This window comes from Bombus terrestris, chromosome 12 (assembly GCF_910591885.1).
Source record: "Bombus terrestris chromosome 12, iyBomTerr1.2, whole genome shotgun sequence".
NCBI lineage: Eukaryota > Metazoa > Arthropoda > Insecta > Hymenoptera > Apidae > Bombus > Bombus terrestris.
Genome location: NC_063280.1, coordinates 297,442 through 317,559, shown reverse-complemented (window position 1 = coordinate 317,559; position 20,118 = coordinate 297,442). Strand labels below are relative to the sequence as shown.

Here is a 20,118-nt window from a genome sequence, read left to right as displayed (position 1 = left end):
ATCTACGCGATCTTTCGTGACCTTTGCCACAGACGAATATACGCGTGTATGCCGGCCGCTAGTGAATAGTGCACGCGGCGCTCCATTATTATGTACACAGCTACGTAACTTGTGACATTTCTTGAATGGCATTCAATTTTACTATCTTTAAAAGATGCCGATTATTTTCGCCAAGAGGTCGATAAAATTGTAAATGTTTTCGTTATGGTAGTTTCTTTTTAACACGAAAAGATAAACGTTCGATCGAGATACCGAAAGTAACATTGAAACCGCTAAAAACTACTAAAAGAGGCACGACTCTATCGATTCACATTTTTTTTCCAAGAATATCTCTTTGCTTCTTCCAAATAAATATTTATGAATCAGAAAAATTTAGCAAATTGTCGGTAAGAAATCGGATAAGCAAACAGCTTGTTACACGGCAGGAATTAAGTTTGTCATTATCGTTCATAAATACGTGAATGACAAATCCGAGGAAAACAAATTACATAATACTTCCCACAGACGATACGTAATACATCCGTTACAATGGTTATCGATAAAGAAGTAGTAATGCAGTAGTAGCCGATAAATGATTCAGGACATCCGTTGATTGAACTCTACTTTTCGGAAGTTATCCTCGCCTATAGTTCGATCGCCACACGAACGAAAACTTTCCACCAAAGCATCGATACATCGGTTGCGAGGTCATCATTCCCATCGCTAACGCACACGCAACCACGTGTGTTGCGTATAGACATGCGAGGACAACCTGCAGATGCATGAATGACTCGAAATGACGTGTGTTCATTGAGCGCCGCTTGGCGTGCCGACTTGGTGGTATTTCTCAGTTGCTCCCAGCAAGGACACGACATATTTTCTGTCTTGCGTAGGAAAAGATTCGAACCGACTGATTTTGATCGCTATATTACTATAATCGTTATATCACTATATTTACTTAGACGTTCTTCGTTTATCGCGACAGTATCTAAGAGAAAGTTGTTCATCAAACTTCTATCAGATTGGCCAAGTTACCTGAGTTCAAGCGACTTGAATTCAATCTATCTGATATCTCTATAGTCGTGTTAGGAACTTCGTTTAGAGTGACGAAAAACTTTGGATCGATTTCATACTTCGACACTAAACTGTAGAACTGCAATAGAAGATTATGCTCGTAATAGTCATCCATCTTTACCGTATAGAAACACTTTGTGAACATATGATACGCGTTATAAGAAACGTTCTAAAATTTCATTAGCACTGTAACGAAACGCGGCTATCATGTTTATATCGGTGAAATTTAAAACGAAATTGAAAAACATAAAAGTTACAAGATATTTGTTGTTTGAGATCACCAAAATATTTGAACAGTTGATTATTCATGAAGAACACTGTTCACATTGTATGCTAATTTTTTGCTAAATGTGTAGATGTTTATAATAAATGATCTGCAGCTTCCACGTACATGTTTTAATCGATTTCAAATTTTAGCTACGTAATCACGATACTTGTGTCTCGTTACGGCGTTGGTGAAATTTCGAAAAGTTTTCGTATAGCACACACGATATATTCATACAAATATTCTGCAGTAAATGTTCAAATACTTTCGTGAGTCACTGTATACTATGAGGAATTGTACCACTTTTTGGTAAAACATATTTTCTTTGAAAACAAGAAATTTGTTCGTATCAAAGGCAGATACTTAAGTACTCCTACGTAATGCTACGAGTTCTAAGCGTAATTCCTTTTACAAAATAAAGTTCAGATTTTGACAATCTAACCAAAATAATCCACACAACGATCCACACTCTTAATCACGTCAAGAAACGAGGTCAATTTTGCTCCGACAATTTGTTCGTACCAGAAGCTCGTTTCTATCCTGTTCCTTCGACAACTGTAACAGGCAATATCGATGACTCGGGAGCGCAGTGGTATCGGCGAGGGGGCGACAAGGGTAGGGGCGAGTACGAGGCTGTTGGAGCTTGGGAGGCAGGGGAATGGAGGAAATGAGCGCGCACACTTACGCTTACGCGTACACTCGCGTATAGTAAATGCGTGTTGAGGCGACCGCATCAGTAAACCGATTAAACGACTTACATAAGTTCCAGTTGGCAGAGCCTCGAAGACACGTAGATTCGATGAAAAAAGAGTCTCCGGTGGGTTTGAGAAGCGGAGACAGACAGAGAGCCGATGCAAACGAGAGAAAGAGAAACGGTTCGGCGCGAAGCGGCGTCGGGAATCGATGATACGGACGGGCTGGAACGGAAGAAAAGGAACGTGAGTGCATTGCGCCCTGGCGTTCGCCACGGATGCATTTCCTGTATGCACCGTGCACAAAACGATAGCCTCGTTTCGAGTTCCTTCGCTAATTATGTTTCAAATTTACCGATCTACCGGCGAGAAGGAAGCGGAACAGTTATACCTACCATTAAAAAGTTAATGAGTCATGGTATCTCCCTGGAGAATTTTAAGTATTCCTGATTCGGCGGTCGTACTTCGCTTGCCTTCCGGTATTTGATCGCTCACGCTTCTCGGTCTTCGAAAATTAGCAACGAAACTTCAGCGTTTCGCTGTTAGCGTATTTTGCAGAATGATTTCGCCGGTTCTTCTTTCGTTCCATCGAAACACAGGGTATACGGTTTCGGTAATCGTAGCGTCATAGGTAAAATGGTGATTTTACGTAAAAGATTATGTTGGAAATGTGGCGTAAGACTTTTAAAATACGATGCTTCGTTTTCGAGAAGATCGAGCTTTTTATCAAGTACGAATATACGCGAGGCAAACTCCTAATTGAACAGGAAATATAGTAACGAGGAAGTTATTCTACATGTAAAGACAAGAAGAATAACGTAGAATTATTTCCACATATAGGATGACATGCTGCAGATTGTTCACTCAGTTGTCATGAATCAACAAGCTTAAGTACAAGTTTTCGTTGTATGAAAAAAAATTGTTCTACATGCTCGATTTATTCTTTCATATAGAATCACCTCTCTGTCGATTGTACCAAGATTACTGCGACACGTTGTATACATTATTGACAATTTTTCTGCATTCTTATCGTTAGATAAGTAATCCCCTCTCGTTTTCGCGAGAGTCAAGCGAGCGTCTAAAGCCGCGGATCGTAACGCATGGCTGGAAAGCACGAAAGAATGCCATCGGACGGTTGATCTCTGGCGAGTTTCTTCTCTGGAACCTCGTGACACTGTACGCTCCGAAAACAAAAACAGGAAGAAGGTTACGCTGATACACTCGAGCGCAAATCGTCCGATCGATCGTTCTTTTCTTGTGAAACTTGTGATCTTTATTTTTATCGCGATAATTCGCTCGATTATTTTATACAAAGTGAATACATATACAAAACACGCGAGGCTCTCGTATATCATTTCCTTTTTTCTTCTTCTAATGTAACATCATTTCTACTTTTTTGCTCTTCTATCTTTTTTCTCTTTCTCACGCATACACGCTATCTTTCTCGCTGTCTCTCAGTCACTCATTCATTCGCTATCTTCCTCCGATTCACGTATCTACACCTACTCCCCTTTCTATCTCTCTTCCTTCTCTTCCTCGCACGTGTATCCTCGACACGACGAAACCGGAAACACGTCGGAGGAAACTGTATGCGAGACACGCTTCTGCTTCCACGAATCGATCGTGAGTACCGACACTCAGACGAGTTTACCATTCGTGACAAAATTCGTCGTCATAATTAATACCATATTTTGTTTACCTACTATCCGTATATCAATGTTTTCAATTCACTTTATAGAGAAATTCCACGCATTAAACATTCAATGTTATAAATGTTAAAGACATCCGTGAAAGCTCGCGAGAATATATTAGCACTATATCCCTATTGCACAATTATGTTTCAGCAATGCGACTTTCGCAGCTGAACTACGGATCTTTACGTAAATTCACATTTTCTCGGACACAATCAAGTAAATCGAACCTAAACATTATCGTTTCGTGTATCAAATTTAAATTTCCTACAAATGCATGAACATCCACAGTTGAAGCTAAGTTAACTAAATTTCCCCCATAATAAACCAAATGTTAGTTAGTGCGAGAGTTAGAAAAGAAGATAAAGGCGATTAAATTTCTACATTGCATTCGATAAATTTTACTAAAAAGAACGAGGAACGGAAAAGATTATCTCTCGTTGGATTTTTCTTTGGAATTGCCACGGGAAGATGGACGAGCCTCGTAACAAGCCCAAAAAAGACACGGCGCGAATAGAGTGGCTTGTCGCGAGCAAGGAAACCGGACTGTGTGACGTAGGATTGATCGCAAAAACGGGAAGAATCGTTGCGGTCGAATCGGCGGTGGAAGAGGAGAAAGAGAGAAGACGGAAGTCCCATTTCGTTCGAACAGTCACCGCCTTGTTCGTCTCGCGCAACCGCATGCGAGGTAGTATCGGACGAAACTCGTTCAACTTGTCGACAGCTAATTCAGAGATCTAAGTGACCGGAAACTAGAGAACGCTAAGGACATTTTTTCAATTTCTTTCGTTTTCGCTTCCTGCTGCATGGTTATCGTCCGAGATCGAATTTAGCATGAGCACAGGTATATTGTATTTCGTTTCTCAAAGATCATCGACGTAATAAAATTGTTCCAAGGCCTCTCTTGTCTCTCTGCTCTATAAAACCTATCAGGATAATTTAGTTTCGATACATTTACAATCTTCTGGATCCTAGAAATCCTATTCCGTTTCGTTATTTTGTCTTTCTGTGTTTGTCTTTTTTGCCCGTTTCGTTCGGCCATATCGTTCAAAAAATCTCGTTTTCTAATTTCAAAAAATATTTCCAACATTTATGCAGATTTCGTTTCCAACTATTTGCGAGCTATTTTCCTCGGTTACACGCTATCGAACTGCTATCGCGAAATCTAGTTCTGCTTTATGGTAACAGCCCGATCGGGAGGTTACGTCGAGTTTTGCTAATCGTAAGACACGGTTTTCTAAGACACGATTTGCTAACGATATTCAGATAATGCGATGTACGCATTAAATAATTCAACTATTCGACATGGTTTCTTCTCATTCTGCGTGTTCTCGTTGAGCCCAGCGTGAGCACGGTGATTAAGTACTGTGGAGTTTTTGGATCGTTTGCCTTTGTTGCAAAGCTTTCGAGCAGAAACCGTCGAATCGCGCGGCCTCGTTTCGAACTTGATGATGCGACATAGTCTCGTACGCGTCACGAAATTGTTATTAAAAATTATTAAAAATAATATTTGAAGCTACATGATTAAGTTTCCACTTTTGATTTCATATCCATTGCTGTGTTCAGTGGTACTGTACGCAGTTCGTGAAAACATCGATAACAGCGTTTACGTGACACGAAGAAGAACGCGTCATTACATATCGATTAAGCGAATATGTAATTCCGTGTATCAATCTTCTATTCGTCTCGGAAAACTTCTAATCAAAAGAAACGTTGATTCCGCGTGACTTCTAGCTTGAGCGATTTTTAACATTATTTCTCAAAACAGGGATCACGTGCAATGAAACCTGAAGAACATTTCGAGGGATCACAGAATGAAGCAAGGCGTGCGTCGATTATTTGCGTATATCAAGTACAACGACAGAAAGATCAGAAAATTCGACGTATATATTACAATTCGGGAGAACGATCGACAACGATCAGAAACGAATCCAAGGTGGCCTGTGTGCTCGTTGATCGCAGCCCCCGCTCCTACATTTGTCAACCCATAAAACCATCGATGGAGCTTCAATGTTTCCACCCAGTCCAGTATGTCCTAGAGTATTTGGAAGAGCTTTTTCAGTTCTACCATCAGTTGCCAATCAGTTTTCACCAGATCGTCCCTGAAGTATTCCTTACAGGCGTCTATGCTTTGCCTGCTTATCTGTAACATAAATGACGAGAAACGTTGCTAATAAAAATCAAATTTGAATTGAATTCGTTCAAAAATAACGACGACGATCACGTCGTAAGAACGTATTACGGAAAATAAAAGAACAGTATACCCAGAATACACTCTGTATATACACGAGTTTCTTGGAAATCAAGCCGATCAACTAGTTTATGTAAGAACATACATTGTCCGAATGCCTAATTAATATACAATTTCTCGAAAAGCAAGCAACTTAAATTTATTTATCATAAATCACAGTAAATCAATAGTTATATAAATACAAATGGCACATTCCAAGATAAGTTTTACAGAAAGACATTTGTAATATCGTCAGATTTTCCAACTTTAAAACGTAGTCGATCATAGTGGTTTCTGAGCTGACACACATATAATGACTGAATCAGAGCCAGCTCCACTTTCCAATAACTCGATTAAACGAACAATAAACAATCCAAGATCAATCAAAATCAAATCACATTTTCAAACGTGATATAATCTTGTAGTCGACCAATATTCCTAACGATAAATTTTAGCATCATTGAATATGAAACCTATACCTTTCTTTCTCTATCGATAAATACAAATAAAATATCAAAGCTGGCACGTTATTGATGCAAACCCTTGAATCGTCGTCAGGGCAAACTGCAAGTAGAAAGACCGTTTTAAACGCTGCTCCTCATCTAGGAATAATTTCCTTGAATCGGTTTTCGCGAGGACAGGCGCATGCTCGCGCACACAGTCCATTCACTAACGTAACGCTTTACAACTGTTTCCGCCCCCACTCCCGGCCGGAAGTCCCGTTTCATTCATGGATCGGTCACAATGGTGGTTTTACGCGGCTATTGAGGACGCCTGCCTCCCGCCACGCCCCTGCTACTTCTCCCCCACCATCTCATTCTCACTCCCTCTCCCCTCTTTCATTCCCTTACCTTTCTTTCCCTTTTCCCTTCCCCTCGCTCACGCACACGCTTCCTCTCTCTCGTTCTCCCGCTTTTTAGTTCTTTCTCGTACGCGCGCATACGCACACACCACGCACAGATCTCCCACCGTACAATTCTTTGCCTCTCTTTCTCCGTACCGTTTCCGTTTCATAGCCTCGTCTCCGTTGCTTCGTTCCCTTGTCCTCTCACGGCCCTTTGTCACTAACACAGCAACGTTGTACGAACAGCAAAAGGGTCCTCTCCTCGTGAAACCTTCGCACACGTTTTCCTATACATCCAGATGATTTTTCCAGCCACGGATTTCCGATATCTTGACATGTACCCACGAGGACACGTTGCAACCTAACGCGGTCCATACTAACTTTGGTTCGTGTTTCGTTCGTATCGAACGAAGAGCCTCTCCTATTCTCACTTCTCCCATCAGTTTAATCACAGGTCGAATTTTAATTATTGAATAGTCTCGATGATCTCACTCTGTACGATTCGGTACGGTGTATTTTCGAACTTATGGTTGAACAGAAATTATGGTGTAGAATTTAAAAGATCAAAGAGATGAAACGAAGGAGGGGAAGGCGAAAATTCTGTTGTTGCCAAGGAACGAGCAAAATCGTCGCTTGACAAATCATCGTGGGAACAAGGTGATTCCGGGGAATCGATTCTACGAAGCAAACGGTAACGACGACTTCCGCTCGCCTTAGCAGCACACAAAGATGCCCAAGCCAGACAGGCTGTGCACATATAAGTACTCACATGGCTGTTGAGTACGCGTGCACAACCGGAAAGCGTGGATAAAGCTAGAGGAAACTGAGTTGACGCTATTGAACAGGAAATTCGTGCTATGCTTCTATGATAAAACAAATTTCTAGATTTAGATAAAAGAATAACATGAAAGCCACTAAACCACGGAAATTTATGTATTTATCGAAAAGTTATGGAAATATATCTATTGTACTGTAACATCACACAAATTCATCTTGTTTTTATGCATACATATATTATGATAAATATAAAAACAAGACGAATTTCGTGCGAATTATATATTTTGAATATTTTACAATTAGTATATTATGTGCATTCTATGTATCTTTGAACCATTAAATTTCCCATGAATGCACGAAGATTCACGTATGATCCACGTCTCGGAAGCCAAAACGATCAATTTCATTTTATACGAAGCTCTCAATTTCATTAAGCTCATTTACACAATTAATATCAAACATTTCAAGGAAAAGAAAGAATTTATTTTCATGAATTTATTCATCACGGAGAAACAGCACAAAAGGTTTATAATTATTACTTTCCCTTACATTTCAATTTATGGAGTTGATCGATATAACTTCTGACTCATGTAATCAATTAAGTAAAATTTATAGGAGCTAAACACGTGTGTCGAGCACACGATATTCGCTTCCATTAAAGTATAGGGCCGATTGATTCGCAGTTGATATCCAAAGCGGAAGACGGAAAAGAAAGAGGCGAGGTGAGGGGAAGGAGGAAAGAGTGGAAGTTCTGCGAAGGCCGGAAGTCGATGGTGGACGCCTGATCGCTACCGGATGTGCATCTTCCTTTTCCGACCAAAGTCTTGCATACTAATAAGGATCATTTCCGTCTCGCTCGCTTCTGATTTCGATGAAATTGCAAAGCTATGCGAATCGGCTCGGCGCACGAGGAAAAGAGCGAAACGTATACACTCGGTTCTCTGGCGGAATTTCACCAACGACCAAGACCACCTGTCGATCAAATTCTTTCGAAGCAGCTGCTTCGTGAAACTCTGAAACGTTCGCCTTGTAATCGTTCCACCTTTCCTCGTAATCCCGCACATAAACCTCGTGCGCTTGGCACCGCATTTTGCACGGTTTAAACGTACGGCGTTTCATTATTTCAGAGGCTATCAAACTCGCTAAGCGAGCTATTCGCTTTCAAAGAGAAAATTCGAACCACAGAATTACGTCCTTCTTCGTGATAACGATCATTGATAACGAAATCGTGCCGGCATTTTTTTAAAGTATGTACCCCCTTATTATACGTTCTAGAATGGATGGTACGTAAGATCAACGAAACCGAAATCATAAACATCGATGGTGAATACGGAATAATGTTTTCTGAATTAAGCAATTGTCTGTAATGTTCACGATAATATCCCGTAAATCGTCCATCCAATGTTACTGAACTCACTCCCGTGGATAAATTATAAGATCAAAGGCCCACCTTGCTCACAACGAAGTCTTTCTCGTCGAAATGACGGCCGAACATTTTCGGCGCCTCGCCAGGTATTGGCTCGATTTTCACGCAGACTTCCTGACCTTTCCTCGCAGATTCCACGGGCTTATGGTTGTATTCTATGCTCGTAACCATACCCAATTCGACGAACTGCAAAGTCAAACATAAGCATTATGCCATAAATATTTTAAATCTATCAGTCATATTTTTACTAGTTATCTTACAATTATCTTATAAATACGATTTATAATGCCTATAAAAATTATTTACATATGTCCTTATTATCTAACGAAATTTCTAACTTTTTTTATCAGGTTTTACATTTGATTTTCATAGTCCTATGAAAGCACTAATAAATGATACGAAATTTAATGATATTTGCAGCTAATTAATTAGTGTGTTAATGCTATGATAAATAAAATAGCCTGCAAAATACTTTCCGTAGCCACCAGATATTCCCTTGCGAGCGCTGTGCGTTATCCATTCTCTAATTTCGAACGTTCTATGTAAATAACCGCGGAGATGCCTTCCAAGCACGACACGAGTTAGGAACATTTCATAAAGATTTCGAAAAACACGGAGAATTTTTCGTATAGACACAGCTCCATATGCAAGCTGTTTCGCAGCTTGTATCGCAGCTTCTGTCGTCGTGTCTTTTTCCCATCCTCGATCGGCGTGTGTCTCTTTGCGTGGGTATAGCTCCGCCTATACATTCCTTTCTGCGACCGGAAGTCGAGAGAAAACCGAGTACCTGAGCATTGCGCCTCGTCAGGGCCGACTCGGACGTAGGTACGTTTTCGTCGTGAATACCGGCGAGAATCGGTGGACCGAGTAGGCAGATATGCGGATACGTAGGTTGCTGGATCCTGTGGGTCGTCATACACGCGGTGATCTTCGAATTTTTCACAGAATTTTGGCCACATTTGTGGCCACAGAATAATGTGTGGGAAAAAATAATCGTAAACGAGAAGTGCGCTTAAATTGTTGAAGAAACAGTCGAGGAAAGTTCATGGGAGAGAATAATAAATTTCAATAGGAACTTGTAGTGTATTGGGATTTAAGACACCCTATAGAATGACGTATAGTGGCAAGAAAGCTCGAGCACGTCGTTCAGAATTGCGTTATTGCCGTAACACACCTGCAGCTGCAAGAGCGCCAAGTGGGCGATAAACCCGGACGCAACTTCGCTTGGGGACACGCGCAGATTGCCGCTTATCCTTTTCAAAGAATTGCCTATAATTACGCTTAATTAACTGTTGCCTTCTTCGAGAACTCGCCAATCTATTCAAGCCTTTCACAATGAGACTATATGTATAATAACACTGGTACACCTATTGGAAGAATGTTTACTCTTATCGTTTCAATTTTATTATGGAACATCTATAGAAAGATAAAGTTATTTTTTATTATATCAGTAATAAGAACCAAAAGGAAAAGCTTATAAAAGATTTAAGAACTTACTTTAGAAATTTCGAAAGATGATGTGAGAAAAGGGATTTATTGTGAATCGTCTATAGCAAGATAATGTTATTTCCTGTTACACCAATAAGGACCAGAGGGAAGAACTTATGGGAAATTCGAGGAATCAAAGCAGGAATTTAAAAAAAGATGATTGAAGAGGAAAGGGCCGAGATCGAAGCGAGATCGAAAGAAACAGAAGCACGGTATCAATCGATGGACAATGACCGGTGGAATATACTCGGTCTTGTATTTCGAAACCTACGCCGAAAGAGCAATATGCCCACATACACGCTCGTAATCGGGTCGAATCGAATCACGAGGCTCGTTCTTTGTCGCCTTGGTGTGCTCTTTTCTCGTTGTCTCCCATATTCTTCTCGTTTCTCCATTCCTGGTTATTTTTATGGTGTTGCGCGATCGTCCAATTTTCGACACTCTTCGCATCCTATCGCACGCATTACCATATATACGTAATTGCAAGCGTGTATGCTCAGAAAGTACGCATCCTTGTTTGATATGCTCTCCTTCTAAGCTTCGTTTCTTCTGTTGCTTTTCTTTCTTTCTTCCTTCTTTGTCCGCCTTTTTTTTATTCTTTCATCTAACGCTTTGTCGTATATTAAGGGCTTTGTATATAAAGTATAAATGACCATGTTTTATGGTTAATAATACTATTTATATATGTTTTTATGATTTTTACGTTTCACGTAGTTACACGGCCAAGCATAAGTATTAGATCGCCTACTTGTTACAATTGTTGGAAAACTTTAATAATAATTTCTAGGTTTACGGGCGTTCCTTATATACCTATCTCTATGAGGACCCTTCAAATTGACGGCTAAACGAAAATACGCATTTTCTTTGAAAAATCGATTTTTTCAAATTAAGTCTGAATTGAACAATATTAAGCTTCACGTTTAAATAAATTACTAATAAGTAAAAGTCTTTTTTTTAATTATCACAAAAATGATAATAATATTAACGCTATAGGGTAATCATATTTATTGAGCACATTTTTTACAAATATACTGAATTTTGTTTGTGCATTTTCCGCATACGATCTTTTTGCAATATATACAATTATTGCTTCTATTGACAACTTTTTCGCACTTCTGACGTTGAAAGTGACAGAAATGAAGCGTCTGATCTTTGACAAAATATGAACTCCTTTCTGGATATTTTCGATCCGGTGCACTCTTTATATAATATCCACGCGTTTATCGCTGCCAAATCTAAAATATTGAAAAAATATTTGAAGGGGCCATCGGAAACTCCCTGCTTTCACACTATATTTGCGTGCCATCTGGTCAACGACGTCCACGCCAAACTTTGTTTTATTATAGAAAGCAATGGTTTCTGGAACACATTTATAATTGTCTCCTACTTGCATACCTGTATATTTGGTGCTTAGAAAGAGGACTTTTACGCTAGGTTTACTTTTACACACAGTAAGCGTGCAGTATTCTGATTTATATAAATTTGAGGAAAACAAAGTCATCTTCTACTTTGTTCCCTTGAGCATCGAGTTTCATCTTTCCCCATATAAGGAATACCATCCAAAATATATTTTGTTTGGACGTCAACTGCTTCAAGTTTTGGTTAAAACTTAATGCCAAATTTATGAGGCTTATTCGACATATATTGCGTAAACCTGCATCGAGCTTTCGTTGGAAATAATTATTCATCTATTGAAATATTTTCATATGGCTTGTAACAAGTCTGGCTATTACTTATAAATCTGTTCCATATTTCGGATATCAGCGCAAATTTATCTGTTTGTAATCTTTCGGAGGCTTTCAATGATCGCGCTTCATATGCGTCCCGGGCATATAGAATTCCTAGAAAACTACGTAACTCAGCAACTGTGATTGTCCGTCTTTTTTCAAAACTCGATGCGCCTCAGTTTCAGTGCAATCTTTTATCAGTGGAATCTGTTTTCCATTATATGTCTGTCAATTATCAATTAGAAAGCACTAGTTACACAACCCGACATAATATTTCTCTTAGCATAGCCAGTAGGCCCTGCGATATCATTGAATATCATACGAACGGGCGTCCTACCCCTAGATCCGCCCGCTTTCAGTTTTATCCACTGTGTCCCGTCAATTGCAATTTCAATTTCACCCATTACATTTTGGGATGTACTTGGAATGCTTGTCCTTTCATCCCCGGAGTCAGAACTAGAAAAAATACGCATCATTTTCTTGTTACGACACACTTTCAAGAAGTTTTCCTCTTCACTATCCGAAGATCCTTTTATCTCTCCACTTTCAGTGTATTCAGAACTTTCACTGTCAGCTTCGCTTTGGCCTAGTTCATACTGATCTTCTTCGGAGGTATCCTCAGAACAATCTTCATTGATGTTGACAATTTTGTTCAATATCTTATTATATCTCCTGGATTTAATCATAATTGCTAGAAAAGGGGGATTGGTCAAAAAAAAGAAAATACTGTGCCCAAATTCAATTATCCTATTGTAAATACTTACAACAATAAGCGGAGACAATAATGAGAAATAATCTACAATAACTGAAACTTCTGCACACTGTCTTTGAAAAACCGTTTGTTTATGAAAACAGTTAGCCCATCAATTTAACGGGTTTCGTAGAGATAGGTATACTACATACAGATTAGAAAGCCTAGGAAAAAATAATTGTGTGTATAAATTCTTTAGATGAAATGATTAATTTATGATACAAAATGGTTAAAATTAATGCTTTTTTTTTGTTTTTGGGATATTTCATTTCGAAGTTTCAAATCCGTTAAATTGAAGGGTCCCGTAACCTAGTGTTAAGTATAAGTCCAACTAAGGTAACGTTCCTAGAAACTTTTAAAATTTTTATACAGCTGTAAAATATTGAATATTATATTATAACGATATTAAAGGATATTATAAAGTGCTGAAAAAGTCTACTGTGGTAAATGGACGAATATTTATAAGGTTGGCTATACGATGCAAATAAGGCAGGTTTATGATAAAATAGTTAGGCTGTAGGGTACGAATAAAAGAAACACGTAACAAAATAACTAGGCTATACGACGCGATCGAAATAGACTTATAATAAAATAAGTAGAAAGTAAAAGCAATGAAGTTCAATATATATTAAATATCAGCCAGTATCTTGATATTGATAGCCAACAGTGTGCTACGTGTCTTTCGACGCTTTGTTTTTCGCGGAGCAAGAGTGGCGTGTTAATTCGCGCGACACCGCTGTGCGCTCCGTTAGCAATGCGACTGGAAGTAAACAGGTTTGGCCAATTGTTTTTTCGAATTCGAGTGGGAAAATTGCAGAGCGTCTCGTTTCGTGTAGAAGGGAGAAAGAAGATGGGAACGCGTTTGGCGAGAATTCGCGACGTCTTCCTCGTCTTCGCGTGGGTTACCACGGATCTTTTTTCTTCTTGAGCGTTTCAGCCTCGGGACACGTGGGAAGCCAACCATGGGAAAACAAGAATTTTATTTGAAAGAATTTATTTTCTTCTTAGTCCGAACTGGAATTTAATTTAGTATGTTAACAACGCCATATTTTAGAAGCGAACTATTTCACCCATTCGTTTAACATCCCACGTCGTCGTCTTTCATTCTCTCTCTCTCTCTCTCTCTTTCTCTCTTTTTATTCGCACTTTACTCGCCTCGTTCGTTATCTCTATGCCACACGACTGTGAATCACCAGACGATACGCGGATATCAGATACTTGGTACCGAAAGGCGCAACTAAATAAATACTAACGTTTGTCGTCCGATCTATCCGGTGATTAACGTCACTCTAATCTTCCCGTCCAGAAACAAGCACTCGCGACCGACTTCGAAATATTTGCCTTCCGACCTAATTAGCCTTACGACATCCAAGAAATTACTGTAAAAACCATGGAAACTGACGTTATAGCGCCGATTTACAAACTTTCATCGTTTCATATTTTTCAACTAAACGTTTAAAATGTAAACAACCGCTCAAAGCTATGTTATAGAGTATGCGCGTTTTAATAAACTGTCGTTCTGTGGAATGAAACATCTGAAGATCATACGCTCATAAGAATCTATTATATATACGTTCGATTGCACCAGCGTATTTATCGATATGACATCTCATCAGAACAACAACAGAACAGGCATTCGTTATAATCATGGCTAATTCGTATTTATCATGCATCATATTTATTTACGTATCACCCGGTCGGTAATTAGTAATCACATTGCGTATCAGACTCGGGCACATACATATATCTCTGGCAGGCAGGATTATTTTTGCTTTCATTCAACCTCGTTCCTTTCTCGTCGGCGTGCGTACACAGTCAAGTTCTCGCAGCCTGATTCTCTTGTTTACGGTCGCCAAGAAACGTGCCGTAGCACGACATGACGCAGTCCCAGCCCGTGGACACCCGATTCGAAAGCCGGCCATTCTGAATGAGTCTAAGTTTAGTAAACCGACCAACGAGGCCAACGTGGCAGCCGATGTACTCAAAGAACGTGTATCACAGGCCAACTGTGAGCGCGCGATATAGAGTAGCCAGAAGCGTGAATCGTCCGACTGACATCACACGAGCCACGCACGCTCTCGCACCGCAGGAGAAACCACGGAAATTTATGTTGAGCTAACAGCGCAGATTTAACAGTAATTACCGACCATCTTTCTCTCCTGGCAACAGACCTTACTTACATCGTCCCGGAACGGATACGCGATTAACCTCGATGCCATCATCTCCGATAATTGCCAGTTCTATCCGAACAACTTATCTCTATCTGATTGATATGATCGATTACCCAGAACAAAAAACTGATTAACTACGTCGGTCGAAGCTGCACAAGCTTCATTAACTCTATAAAACAAGCGCGTCCTTTCGAAACATCATTGCAAAGTTATTTCCCCTTTTCCAGCGTTTCTGTCTTCGTCTAGGCTTTGTGATTTTCTTTGATAAATGAGAAAACGGTATTTGGTAAAAAGTATAAGCAGATTGTAATGAGATGTCTGTATGATGATGTCTATATAGCAGCGCATGAAAGGATTCGAATACCTGTAGAAATCTGGCTGCTCACGTGCTATTGTAAGTACATATGCGTTCGTACATAAATGTCTAAAATTTCCATACGCAGCTTCGGATTGATTCCAAATTTTAGCGATATAGTCGTGACAATTGTGTTTCCTTATGGTATTAATGAAATTTCAAAATATTTTATATAACACGTAGGAAAGCTTCTACAGTATAGATATGTATATGAGCTTCTCAGAAACCAAACTAATTAACTCCACCTTTACATAATAGGATTCACAGATACATAATTAATATTCATCTGAAAGAGAATGGAATTTATTTCTCACAACAAGATATCATAAGCTTCATAATAAATTTAGAAAAATATTGTGACTTTTCATTGCGTTTCGATTAATACGTTTGATCAGTATGGCTTTTGAATGATCCAGATATCACAGATAGAGGATTAAGATGAAACAAGGAAACGTATCGATCATACGATTGCCGTTTTGGCTTATTTTCCGAATCTTACATTTAATAACAGAAGTGCAAGAATAACATCGCAATCTATATTATATATTCATATAACGCTTAAAAAAACAGGACGCAAATACGAAAGCCACCTGTATTGTAATTCCTAGCTCCGTCTCGATCAAACTCTGAATATTTATCTTACGATTGATAAAGCTTCGAATAGAAAACAATATGATGTTCGAATCGTCAATGAAAGTTGTTTATATAGGAGTTCTAATTTTTACGTTTCTTTCGTTCAAGATGGGTTTCCGTGGAAGGCAGACAAAAGAAAGACGAGGAGAGGTGGAAAAGAGAAAGAGAAAGAGGGTAAAGGAAAAGCGAAGCGAAACTAGACGAAAAGAGGATCGATGTTGGCATACTCGGGAGCAGACACAGCACAGCGAGTGAACGCGTGAGACGGGAACCGGAAGTCTATTTTCGTGAGCCGCACCGATTTAGAAAGCTTTATAGTTTGTACGAACCTCAGCGGCTAACAGCCAACCGTCGTCGTTGGTGTGGCTCGCTGCTTTAAGTGCATGCACAAAATGAGATTTGTGCGGCATTCTTTCTCCCTCGCTCTCTCTTTTGAGACCTATACTACTATAAATATTAGGAAATATTGGCTCGTTTAGAAAGTAACGAAAGAATTTTTTTAAATTTGGATCGTATGTTCTCTTGATAAAAAGCCGCTAATTAATCAATCTTATTTTGAAACAAGAGTGACATCTGTTCGAACTTAATATTTTAATATTTGGTAAAAATTCACGATAACTACTCGATAACGATACATACCTGAAAAAGAATTTCTTCAATCCTATCAAATACAATGTAGAAGATATGCACTATTGGGAACGCTATGAACTTTTTAAATTTGAAACTTTCAAATACAACGTAACATTTTCAAGTCGTGTACTATGTATTCCATTGTCAATAAAAATATCTCCCAAGATATATATTAAAGAATGTAATACGCATCGGAAGTAATCATTCGACTTTATCGCATTTGCTACGAGTTTTGTCAATATCTCAATGAATGGCTAATCAGTTGCGTACATCGGCCACGTGTGCGATATACCTTTGATCTATCGGCTACTTAATGGGTCGGACGGATGCGTCGATGAATGAAATCCCCACTACCAGCGGCGTTGTCCTTCCTTCGTTTGTAACCAACATTATTGAATGAACAACTGTTTCTGAAAACCTCGCTGGTATCTACTCTTTGCACTTCGTATTTGATAGTCTATCTGATAGCTTATGTCACTAAATTCTATCCTGTCTCTTACACGCTGCGAGAATATGAGAATAAATCAATTAACAACGCGTTAGAAACTTTTCCTAAACAACAAGACCGGAGAATCAGGTTTGCTGGTCGATATATCGATTCGAGCCCAAAGCTTCACACCCCCTGTTTCTCTGATGTCACGTGTTTTTGCATTTGCTCGTTTTCTTGTACATAGATACATTCAATTAAAGATTCCTCTAAATAGGGAAAAATACTTAAGTGGTGTGCAAGTGACATTTAAATTCGATACGTCAAGAAGGAATCCAGACCTGAAAGTAGAACGATATGCATATTCTATTCCGAGCGAGGAACTCGCAAGATTCGCTCTGTTTCGTCGACGATGCGATTATCGTTCGTATTCGTCGTTAACAAAATTAATCGCGAGCCTGGGTAAAATGATCTACTCGACATTGGAAACTCGACATCCGGCCAGCAGCGTTTCTCTCTCAGTTTCTTCTCTCTTTGTCTCTCTTTCGCCTTTCCTCCGTCCTCTTTATCTTTCTTCCTCTCGCGTCTTTCTTTCCCAAGCTATTTCTCCTTTTTTTTCCTTCATTCGCTACGATAGCAACGTTAACCAGCTGCCTACTTAGAGAAACACGACGGAAGGAGAAAGAGTGAAGGGAGGAAGGGAGTCGACAACGAGAACGAAAGAGTGAGAAATACACATGGAAGGGGGAGGGAGAGAGAAAGGTTGGAATGAGGTAGAATACGCACATACTAACGCATCGATGCCATTTACTCACCAACCACATCCCGTCTTTCGGCCTTCCGGCTTGTCTCTAACTTTCGTGGAAACGCCTCTGGCTTCCTTCCGGTCGTTTATCACTCGGTAGACGCTCTAAACGTAGGTACGCTGTCCCACGTATGCTCGTTTCATCCCCATCCTCAGCTGTCTCGTCACCCTTTCCTATCCCTCCTCATCTAACCTTCTTTTCTTTTCGTCTACTTTTTTTTATATTTTTTCCTTTTTCGTTTCTTTTCATTCCTCTTTCGAGGGGGCGGCATCTCTTCCACTTATATGTCCTTCTTCACTACATTTTGACCTTTCCTCTAATATTAGCCGAGACGTTTTTCCCTTTTGCGCGCACGGTCGCTTTTAGAATGTTGTTCGAATACCATCCCTCTTGTTCTAGAAGCACGTCCTTATTGGTATTTGCGAATAGTTCATGAACCGTCTGTTTGTTATCTGTTTGCATACTGTTCACAGACATAGATTGGTAGAACGTACAAGTGGTTCACGGAAGTATTCGAACGCTTGTAGAAACCTTTTATGAATATATTGTATGTATTATACGAAACACTCTGACATTTTATTAGCGATATAATAAGAATCAACTATCGTGATTATATGAATAGTGTTTGAAATGTATCTATTTTTGCGATCAGATTTGTCCCAAGTTTTATCAATATAATCATAATTGTTTAATGAAACTCCAACATGTCTCGCATTACATACCATAATATTGGACTGTCCGAAAACTTCACAACGTTCTGATTGCAAATTTCTATCAAATAACGTCTAAACTACTTAAAAGTTTCCCCGACGACCTAACGCATTATATTCGAAAGAAAGTTTCTATAAATGTAAAATACTTCGACGAGCCACTACATCTCGAAGAAATGTGCCACGTTTCTTGGCGTCAATACTTTTAATCCCCCGTTTCTTTTTCTAGTGTGACTCTATATTGCGTCGAACGTTTCTCATTACAAGTTGTGAAAAATTTGTACAGCTCGCTATCGTGCTCGATAATGAAACACGTTTCGTATTCCGTTCGTGTGCTCGTTAATTAGCTTCCCTCGCAGTCCCGCTCGGCCAATCCGCTCCGACGTGTTAATTTTCTACTCGCAATCAGTAAATTTACAAATATATTCTAGTACCTGCTACCGGACGAGAAGGAAAACGAGGGGGAGATCGAGCGTAGAGAGCGCAGAGAACAAAAGAGAGAGAGAGAGAGAAAGAGAGAGAGAAAGAGAGAGAAAGAGATGGGAGGGAAAGGAAGAACGTTACGAGCGGCCTTCCGCCGGAAGGGGACTCACACACCACGGAGTTTCTAGTTCCTGTCACTCCGGACGGGAATATAATTCGTGGTGGTTTGAAAATCTTCTTCTTGTTTCCTTGATATCACTATCATCAAACGTCGAACTACCAACCGACGGGAAGTCGCATTTAAATTCGTAACACCGTTCCGCTAATTATGCCTCAGCCGTTATGGCATTAAAATGATACCTAACATTATGATCCTAAGTTATAACATTTCTTTATACAGATAACATTTTTGACTGAGCATCGTTTTGGAGCACACTGAGTCTGTGACTTTTTGTATTTTAATATATGATTACTTTTAATGACTAAAATCTAAGAATACCAATCCCAAGGTGTAGAGATCATTATTTTAGAACTTAAGCGTATATTAGTTGAATATTTGAACTGTACAATATGCATGGTTTTTTATATATGCATAACTTTTAAAATAATGATCTTCGAGATTCAACCATATTTTCACGTAACGATGTGTGATAGATATAAAGGCATATCGAAAACTATTTGATATTATCAAAATTTAGATAAATTCTAAAATTCAGGGAAGAAAGAAAATTTTTTTTATTACGTCCGATATCGTTCGAAGGTTAATTAGAAAAATATCCGTTTTAATATAAAAGAACGAGATATTTAATCTTCCTTTAATCTCTCTGATTAAATGATAAAAAATAAGGAAAAGCAGAGCGGAGATCTTTCTATAAAATTTGAATGGGACTTCATGCACGAAAGATAGCGTGTTGTTGAGGCTGTGATGATAAAAGAGTCTTTCGTCTTCAGAGATCTTTTGCCTAGACGGGCTCTTTTTCACTGGCTACTCGTCTAACGTTGTTCGAGCTTCCAGCTGT

The 20,118-nt window shown here is 39.3% G+C and overlaps 1 protein-coding gene and 1 long non-coding RNA gene across 2 annotated transcripts in view; both read right to left on the bottom strand.

The window, feature by feature from the left end:
* Positions 1-2,929: 2,929 nt before the first annotated feature.
* LOC100650050 (eukaryotic translation initiation factor 5B) overlaps positions 2,930-20,118 on the bottom strand; it is a 33,568-nt gene continuing 16,379 nt past the window's right edge. The window contains exons 15-16 of the mRNA XM_003399546.4: positions 9,003-9,164; positions 2,930-5,844 (exon numbers count right to left, since the gene is read on the bottom strand). Coding sequence (XP_003399594.2) covers positions 5,737-5,844; positions 9,003-9,164 — 270 coding nt within the window. The 3' untranslated portion in view covers positions 2,930-5,736. The remainder of the gene's footprint in view (positions 5,845-9,002; positions 9,165-20,118) is intronic.
* On the bottom strand, positions 11,448-13,142 carry LOC110119783. Its single transcript, XR_007225896.1, has 2 exons — positions 12,958-13,142; positions 11,448-12,884 (listed from the first exon to the last, which is right to left on the bottom strand). It is a non-coding gene; the product is annotated as an uncharacterized LOC110119783 (long non-coding RNA).